Genomic DNA, 10,339 nt, shown 5'->3' with positions numbered 1-10,339 from the left:
TCACGACTGCCTCACAAACGCATCCTGCTCTTCCTAGCACAGGGGAGGGCCAGGCTATGGGTTGGAGCAGAGCTCAGGCAGCAGGTCCAGAAAGCACAGGAACTTGCTAGCTTTTACCCCTGCCTGACTTAACTTTCCTCAAAGTTTTGGAAAGCTTGAGCCAAACCCCGTTATCTTCTTCTCCTCCCCCTCATCCCTCAACACTGCTTGATTTGCCACACATCTTCGCTCTTCCAAATACAAGCCCGGCCTCATTTGGGCTCACCCGCAACAAAGGGGTTGCATTTGCAGCCTTGGCATCCTGGCCAGAAGTCTGAATTTCCCCTCTTTCCAAAGAAAAACCACCATCAAAGATGTCTTCCAGGAGGCCGGCTCACACTACCCAGTTGGTTTGAGAAGGACTAACAAGCATCAGCTGAAGCACCTGGGCTTTGTACTGCTTCATCAGCATCACCCCTTTTTTTTTGAACTTGCATCACTCCCTGAAATCCTCCTCCACCTTTTAATTGATGCACTGTTGTTTCTTGACTTGCCTCCTCCTGTACGGATCTCCGCTCTTGCTGGAGACAGATGACCAGGGCCTGCCACAAGAGACAAAGACTCTCCTCCATTCTACACCCACGGTGGATGGATGCAGACACTGCAGCAGCCAACCAGCTCCCCGTACGCAATACATCTTAAATACTCTCTGCTCTCTTTTGATCTGGCACCACCTTACGAGCCCGAGCACACGAAGCACCCTGCTGTGGAGTAGTTCTTCTATAAATAATTGAGGCACCAGGGCAGGAAAGCCAATGGAGCCCCATGTTCAGAGTTAGAGCATTCCTTCACGCACAAAGACACGCTTCTCCCCACAAAGCCATACACATGCCCTCACCACACCTCGACACGACAAACCCTTGGCAGCACCATTCTTCATAGAAAACTACAGATTTTGTCTTTTTAGATGATATGGAGAGAAACAAAGCCCTCTGGTGCATTATCCATGCCACACCCCAGCAGCCTGTTGGTACAGGGCTGTGACATAAACTGAATTTGGGACATGAGGAGGGCAGTTTGAAGACTAAACATGGTTTTACCTGCTCTTTTGGCAGGGTTGTGACACTGGTCTATCATGAAGGACAGTTTCACCTGAAAAGATTGTGGACTGTCTGCATGGGGCCAACAGCAGCCACTGGGGAGAAGGGGTGAAAGGCTGTGGGATTAGAGGCTTGGGACTAACACTACTGCAGGGTGACTGAATCTGGTGCTGAGAAAAGCACCCACCACGCTGTATGGCTCTCCAGGCAGTGGCAATGTTACAGGGAGGGTAGAGAAAAGGTGTCCTTGCCACAGTGGCTCACCCCGAGGCAGACCCAGGGCCTACAGCTCTCCCACAGTGCCAACTGAAAGCACGTGCCAAGAAAGTGACCAAACTAAAACTTCAGAGACAAAAATGTCACAGACGATGCCTGCCCCATAGATTTTACTGGACCCAAAATAGCTGCCAAAAATCCACCTCTCCTCCTTCTGAGGTGAGGGGGGAAATGTATCTTTTGGAAACTATTCTGGGAAGATTTATTATTTATGGTTTTTAATGACAAAAAGAATTCCATCTCTCCATTTCTCACATCCTCATTAAATGACAAATTCTCTGGCCCTTCCCAACCGGAGCTACTCCACACTGAACAGCCACTGCCTCACCAACACACCCCTAGAACTTCACAGCTCTCAGTCAGTGCACAGCCAGGAAAGAAATACATAATAAGAGCCAGGTATTTGTAACTGAGCCATCAGCAAAGCCTGTTTGTTCTGCAGAGAAATCAGCCACAGACAGACCTACTTGTTTGTCCATGGACCAAGTCTTACCAATATGGATGAGTTTCCTTCCCCACATCATCCCTATCCTGTCATGCTGAATTTACTTGCTGAGAAATACTTGGATTTTGAATTTCAGTCCAATGTAATGCACTGATGCCGTCAAGGGCTCTGAGTCTTGTGTCTTTGTGTGTCACACATGATAAGATCTCTGTCCTTCACAGAACAAACTTGCTCCTCACACTTGCCAGACAGATGCCAGGGTAGAAACAGCACAAGAAGAAAAACCTATGTGCTAACATCTCCTGGGTGAGGAAATCCTTCTGGAGTGGCAGACCCTTGCTTGTAAAATGCACATGGATTTTAGCTTCTATTTTAGTGATTTAAGGCATGGTAAGAATTGATGGTTATTATTTCTTTCTGATCCTGTATGAGTTCTTACTTCCAGGCCTATATTTATCATTTGAGATATCCTGAGTATTTCCTTGTACCTGCTCAGAACTTGCAAAATGTAAATAAAACAAATGAAAACTGCTCAGCACTACAACAGAAACACAGCCTCTTGCAGGATCTGACCCAACTTTACCTTTAGTATGTGTATGTACTCTGGAATATTTTTCTTCCTGTGCCAAATAAATGTTGCTTTTAAATAATGCTGCTGTCTCTTTTACACTGAATCAGCCGTAAGACTGCATGCATTAAAAGGAGGAACATGTTTCCCAAGGCCCTTTTGGAGGCGACATCATTGACAAAACCCTGCTACACTGAGCACACAATCATGTAAGAAGATTGTTTCCATACACCTTATTTCAAGGCTCTGAACCAGCAATCCAATAAAAAGCTCTTGCTCTCTCTAGACTTCTGCTCAAGATCTGCTCCTGCTGTTGGTGCAGCTCGGTGGGACATTTCTTCAGTGCCACTCTCCACCTCTTCCTGCTGCCACTGCTACAGACATTAGCCTTCACAAAAAATCCCACAAGCCTCCTCCACTGACATATCCAACACTGAAATTTCAACTATCCATCTCTGTAAGAGATCTCAACACATTCCCGTATTAATGACAAATCTGTCACGTATCAATTTTTTGCCAAAATTTAATTCCAGCTCTTGCTTTTGTCACATTCTCAGCAGACGCCAAAACAATGACACCACAAAGGGTGTCAAAGGGTGCCCTGCTGCTCATGCCTTCCCTGCAAGCCCAAGTAACATCCCTATTACTGCTCCCTGCAGCCTTGCATCCCTCAGGACAGCAGTCTCAGAGATAAGAATACACCAGCTGAGCTTTACATCAACAGCAGAAATACAGTTGGATTCCTGTGCACACCTACTGGGGTGCTTCCTCAATTCCCCTTTGACCAGGTGGATGCAGAACATGCCTACTAGCTGCTGGGAACAGCCAACGCCTGAGACAGTCCCTGAGCAGACACACTCCCATCATAGCTGTGACTGTCCCAGATCACCTCTCCACAGCGTTACTCCCTGCTTACTACAGCCATCCTAAATTCTCCTCTGATTGCGATTCACTTTGACTGTCAGAGTTAGCCCAAGTTTATCCTCTCACCACTACATTTCTGTAAGACAACATAACCAAGGCTAGGTTTATAATAACGTGGGCACTTTCTCCTACTTTCTTTCCCAGAGTTGCAGTGTACCACGGCTTCCTCTACATGTTCTTCACGTACTTGCACCTCAGCACGGGTTATGCAAATATTCCTTGGTACGGGCAGAAACACTGCAAGATGTTCCAAGGAATCCACTTCTTTTTTCCAGACCCCACACGAAGTGTTTTGGGCCCTTCTCTCATGCCTGAACAGGAGGAGCTGGGGCATTTGTAGCACTGTCTTTGGCCGCTGTTTGGGTTTGGAGGGGGTTGCAAGGTGGATTAGATGGAGGAGGCTGCCATAAATACTAAGCTGTTTCTACTTGCAAGTGGTTTTCATTTACTGACTCTGCTCTTTGAAAGCAGGTTTGGTCTGTTGCTAGATACAAGCTATTAAGCATACCGCCCCTTTGTTCAGTATGATCTGATTCAACAAGGAGACAAGACACAGGCTCTTGGACGAAACCAACTAGCTAAAAAAAATAATTTGGCAAAACTGAAGGAACAATATTTACCCACAGACTGCAGATCCTGCGATGCAGTAAGCTGTAACAGAAAGCTGCAGAACAGGAGTTAAACCTACAACAAATAATCCTACGGCAGAGGACACAGCTAGAAGATGCTGTCACTATCAGGAAGCCATGTTGTGACCCCTACCGCACACACACCTTGCTTTCTACTCCAGCCAGAGTATCTTCTGAGCAGAGGATGCTATATGTTAGCATTTTACTACCCTAAACAAAACCTACATTTCTAGCAGACTCACAGATGTCCTTAAGGTCAAAATACACAGTACTAAGCCTAAGGCAGCCAGTTTCAGACTACCAAGACTTTCAGCATATCTAAAATATCCAAAAGTGTACACTTGTGGGATATGTAAGGCTTTTTTATTATTATTTTTAGAACATATCTTTTAATGCCAAAACGTAACCACCACTATGAAATTTTTGCTTAAACGCATTCTGAATACCACTGCAGACACAGCATACAAAGATCACCCTACAGACAGGTACACAGGTCACCAGGTGTGCCAAGGGAAGGTTACTGCTTCTCTTTTCTGGACTGAAACAGCTTTTAGCATTTTGTCATTTTGGCAAGTAACTGTGCCATTAAACAAAGGCAAAAGTCCATGTATACTTGAACAAACTTGTCAGAACCTAAAATTTGTTCTTTTTCACAACCAAAAAAAGTCTCATTTCCCCGTAACTTGAATGAATGTGCCCAAAACAATGCTGACAACATGCACCCCGATCATCTACGTTCCTCTAACCTTGTAAATATTACAATGTTCTTTTCATAAAAGGCACATTTGGCAGCTACTGAAGTTGTCATGCATCTGGCACATTTCTCCCCCCTTCCAACTTTTCAATCATCTGCCTCATGATTTCACATTTGCGTGCTAAGAAGTCAAAAGAAGTGACTTGCTCTTTCCTTTGCCCTATAACGCTGCAGCAGCTGATTACTCGATTCAGTTTTTTCTTAAAGGCAAAAGGGAAATTTGCTCACAGTTGACAGCAAAATGCACTTAAAGATGTTGTTTTTATCTTTAAAAGGAAAAATGCATGGAACTTACGAACTAAGTTAAAAAGCACTTTTGGCTTCACAACCATACTGGGCCACATATTTCTCTCCTTAACAAATATGAGCTAAAACGGTTCCAGCCCCTGCATCACCTGCATTTTGAAGTTACAACTCAACAACTAAAAAAAGTATTTCATGCCAGGGGGCACCTATAAGACTTGTCAAATGTTTTAATATCATCTTAAAACAGCCTCTTTGACTAAGCTCCTACCTGCTGTCTGGAAAGACATTAGCATTCAGGACAAAGTCAAAGAAGGATTTTTATATCCTGCAACTAAATGCACTGCTCACAGCAGCAAAGCATTAAGAAGTATTTTGTTTAACTTTCCTGCAATTTTCTAACAGAAATATCCACGAATGAGGGGTTCTTTCTGGTTGAGCTTAAATTGCAGTAATACTGAAAGTACCAGTAATAGACACTGCCTCAGTAAAATGCCACACTAGCAACTGGACAACAGCCACAAAGAAGTGAAATTATGCTAATTATTACACACTGGCTTCTCAGTACTGACTGCTGAGATGCAAATCTGTGCAAGCACTTCTTCAGGCTGAAATAAGCTTCCATGTATACAACAAAACCCTCTCGCAAAGTACAATAATCTACTGACCTCGGCAGTGGTAACTCCAGTGACATCATTGCATTTGAAGCAAAACCCAACTGAACAGAAAGCTTGACTTCAGATATACATAAAAAAAATAATTAAACACCCAGCAATTGTCAGTCTAAACCTTGAAGTATTTAAATCCAATGCACTAGCATAGATTTATTCTTACTGAGACTGACCTCTCCCTCCCTGATTTAAAACAGGTTAGAGATGGTTTCTTGAGAAGGGACCACTCAAACACTTCCACGGTATGGATCCATAAGCAGGACAGCATTCTCTGCTAGCAGACAGTTAGAGAAAACCTTTATCTGAGCTGCTAAATGTTGTGACAGGTACAGGTAGCTTGGGTCACCAGGCAGCAGAGAGCTGACTTTCCATACAGCGTGCCGAATGGAAGTAAACACACCAAGCTTGCAATACTGGCACTTCCAAACTCTCAGAGAGCTTCTCTGGGCTAATACACAACCATGGCATTCTCTCTGGAAGAAAATAAACCCAGATGCTGCTGCTCTAGACTACTTATGAAGTATAAACCTTGTGGTGACACAGCACAAATCATAAAGTACTGCACCTCTGAAGTTTTGCTGACCTCCGTAACTCTTCAAGCACTTCATTTTCCTACTGTGCTGACACATTTTGCTGTTGTTGTATCAGGCACTCTAGAGATATACAGCAACTCACCCAAGCCAGCTGCTAGCCTCCCCGCAAGCATGTTTCTTCATCCAGGAAGCCACTTCATCATCCCAGGCCACATCAGCACATCCAGTGTTATTTACCCAGGAGCCAGATACAGCATTGTAAAAATTATTTCATTTTCCACGTGAAAGTATTGTCACTAACACAAACATGGTCCAAATAAAAAGTCATTGTGGATTAAATAATCATTAATGCAAATGAAACTGTCATGAGACAAACCAGGGGCTTAGAAGTTGTACTCAGATCTCCTATCCTAAATGCAACAGTTTTTTTTTCCTCATTCCTTCTTGTTTGCAGCTGAGTCGATGCCATCATTTGTGCACTGTATGACTGACCTGTTCTGCTGGGCTCCAAAGCACATTTATGCTAGGTTCTTGCACACCGGCCAGTATCACCATTATCCAGGTATCCCACCAATAAAGGAATTTTGTCCTCAAGCAGAGATGCAAGACAGCATTCTGCCCATTTGACAAAGGAAAAGAGAGGCCAATTGACATTGAAGAAATGTCATTAACAGGATCAATGCGAGATTCCCCCCCTTTCTAGTGGAGGACTTCACCAACTGATCATTCCTTTTGCTTGGTCTGCCTTGACTACAAATTTATCAAGAGGGAGAGATACAGATCAGAAAGTCTAACTTTAAAGAACTTTCCCTGCTAATCCATGGATGAGCCAATAATTTATATGACATTTCCAACAGTAACAATATTTTCAACATTCACGTTGCTTACATCTGAAGAACCAATAACCTAAATCACGCCTCCTATAGCTTAAGGGTTTTTACCAAGATCCCATTTAAGAACATTCTCCTCTGAAGCCAAGGTTTAGAGATCTTCATTTTTTTCTTCTTTGACCAGAAAAATGTTCCAAAGCAAAGTTGTTAAAGACATCAAAGAAAGAACACAACTGACACATTTCAACATTTGACCATGATGAAAACTGCTGTTTTTGTTGATGGAATCGGAACACTTTCTGAAATGTAAAGACCACACAAAAGGATCAAGGTGCACTGCTCAATGGCACTGCAGAAAGCATTAAAAAAAGGTAATTTCTATCATCGTTCTACAACACCATCCCTAATGACACAGTTTTCTAAGATGCATTCTGCTTCCAAAGAAGAAATGTGATAGGATTTTACTTTGACCCATGAGCCATATTAACTGTAGGTGAGATACTTCACAAACATACCGCAGTGGAGATTATAGAGCTTCTTTTCTTCAAGAACTGGCATGCATTACTGTCAGTATTGTCTAGAATTGAACAGTACACAGGTTTATGGATAATCCATGTCATGATACTTATGCCAGTACATGTTCTCTCAGGTGCATTTCAGACATAGAAAGCTTCTGTAAAGACTAATATAAGTTTGAATGTCCCTAGCAAGTGGCATATAAGAGGTCTGAGGAAATTTTGTAATGCGTAATAGTTCACTTTGGGAGTAAGCTAGCTTCTCCAATATTACTAATTATTACTTCGATACACATGCCAAAACCGACTTCTATTTAGACTCTTACAACTCAAGTACATCGACTGAACTAGGAAAAATATGTACCACAACATGTGCTTACCTGAAAAGCTGAGTTGTACATTTGTCCGTGTAATAATTTAACATATGTCAGCCAAACATATCTGTATCTTTATTTCAATTAAATTAAAAACAATCTGCAAGTATATTTATGCAACATTCACTATATACACATGATTTATGCAACTGCAAGGCAATTCTATGTATGCTGATTAATCTATTGTTAGTAAAACATGACAATAGCTATGGAAGTTGGCCAGTGAGTGCTCCTTTTCACAAGTGACTCTTTTCATGGCATGACTGAAAAAGAATAGCTACTAGCCATGAAATGGATTATCGGTAAACCTTAAAAAGAACATGACATAACCTAGCAGAGATTAACAGTCTTCTAAATGTAGTAGTATATTTACTTCAGATGATAGTGCTGCCTTTTTTTAAAAATTTGCTGTTGTTTCAATGATGTAAGACTTTCATCTGCTCTATCTAAAGAAAGCAATAATTAGACATTATGCTTCCTGGCAAAAATTTATTTTTGAACTGGCACCATAATATTTCAGAAAATAATAATAAAGTACCTCTTTGGTGAAGCCTAGGTACCCCCTACTACTCATTGTAACAACTTGTAAACAGGACCGCAATACAGTGCTATGCCTTAATTCTAACTCGGTTAGGTACCACAGATCTTCCTCACAGTCCTTCTCATAATTTTAGGAAAGTATTTTAAAGCAGGGAGTAAAGCAAAGGAAAATTAAGAAGGATATAAAGTTCCCTGTTTGAGATTTAAAAAAAGTGCATAATGTTTTCATTCCAAAAACTGTGCCACTGTATGGAACTGATGGATACAAGACTGTTTTCCTTCCTGTACTGGGCATTACAGATCATTACACAAACACAGTCTCTGCTCATTGGCCAAAGAAGTCCCTCAAGTCTGTTTTCTGGTACAATCAGTTGTCCAATTATCTTAGAACAAATGTCCTGCATACTAAAAGAAGAATAGCAAGTTAACCGGTTTTTCACTAGAATGTCCGTTTTTGCAATTCCATTTCTGTACACTGCATTTCCAATCCATTGGAGAGTTTTTAGTGTTTGGCATACACATCCCAACTCCTTGGCACCACCAGGTTCAGTGCATCCATTGCCAGCAACAGACGTAGCACCAGGAAAATGTGACTCCCAGCGCAGGGGACAGTTCAGGAGGAGTGGGCATTCTCCAGCAAGGGCGGTCCGTCTCGATGCATCGATGGGTGTGTGTGCTCCCTTTTGTAAGTTTTTGGAGGAAGCTTTGGGATATGTTGAGAAGTGCTTTGTCGTGGAGGAATGGGTGGTCCAGCAACAGAATGGAGGTCCACGTCTTGTTGTATCAAAGGCGGGGATGGAAGATGCCTCCGCGCTACATGTGGGGAAGGTGTCTGAGGGGGAGGGGGAGTAAACGGAGAGGGACTGTTTGGGAAAAAGGTGTTACCAAGTTCGCTTTTTCTCCCCAGTGGTGGAGGTTGGAGGTGTAGTGGTGAGCTAGAGAAAACATCTGGAGTTCGCACAGGTTCTCGTGGTGGTAACACAGGAGGGCTTTCAGGGGGGTCAGAGATGCAGGTCCGGTCAGGCACTGAGTACCTTGGTGAATACACTTTAGAGGTTGGTTGCCTAGGAGGGATTGCTGGTGGGCTGTCCAGGTGCACGGAAGTAATCTGAGGTACGCAAACATTTCATTCAATAAAGCTTTAGAGTGGCAGCAAAAAAACAAGACCCTGCTGTGAAATGGGAGCAGAGCTCCTGCCCTGCAGATTGCTCTATCCGGTTAAGCAAAAGACACAGCAAGCAAGCACACAATGAAGATGAGGAGTAAGGAAACAAAAGGGAGCGGTGGTGCATGAAACAAACACGTTCCTCATTGTGATGCAGACAGAAAAGACAAATGGACCAGATGAGCAGGAGGGGAGAGCATGGGTGTATCAACACATGAGTTAACAGCCAGGGATGCAGGGAAGAAAGATGCACTGAGAGGGGAAAAGGCAAGCCAAAGAACGATCAGAGTAATAGCTTCCACGCTGGTTCCAGATCTGCCCGCTGGGTAGGTCTGGGTATCTTCCCCTGCCTCCCCAGAAACAGGCACTTAGGATGGGTAATAGCACCAGATATTTCTCCAAGAAAATGTGGAAAAGGGAGAGGCACATGATGCTGAACAGAGTTAAAAATGAACTATGCTCAGATGGAACTAAGTAGGCACAATTACTGGAATGGTTCCCAGGCTGCAGCCCACTATGACAGTTTCCACCGCCTTATTATGTTTATGTTTTCAACTGCTTTTTGATAGGAACTTGAATACACATTAAAGTCTGCTGGCTGGCAGCAGAGTCACCTGTAGTCCAAAAAGGACATCTTGCTGAAGAGACATGCAGAAGCCCTCTCTAAACCCAAAGACATACAAAGTAATTTTGAGTGGAATTTTCAAATCTACCCAATTCTCTGAAGCCATCAACCAGCTCCCAATGAGATCAAGAGAAATTTGACACTCTGCAGCAAAGGCTAGATCAGATC

General features: G+C 43.0%; 1 protein-coding gene across 1 annotated transcript in view; it reads right to left on the bottom strand.

The window, feature by feature from the left end:
- Nucleotides 1-7,258: 7,258 nt before the first annotated feature.
- Nucleotides 7,259-10,339, bottom strand: part of SOS1 (SOS Ras/Rac guanine nucleotide exchange factor 1) — a 49,348-nt gene continuing 46,267 nt past the window's right edge. Inside the window, exon 22 of the mRNA XM_082755526.1 lies at nt 7,259-9,489. Within this exon, the coding sequence (XP_082611652.1) occupies nt 8,995-9,489 (495 nt within the window). The 3' untranslated portion in view covers nt 7,259-8,994. The remainder of the gene's footprint in view (nt 9,490-10,339) is intronic.

Source organism: Aythya marila (genome assembly GCF_965140915.1).
Source record: "Aythya marila genome assembly, chromosome: 3".
NCBI lineage: Eukaryota > Metazoa > Chordata > Aves > Anseriformes > Anatidae > Aythya > Aythya marila.
The sequence above is the reverse complement of the archived record's forward strand: the minus strand, read 5'-3'. Positions and strand labels throughout refer to the sequence as shown.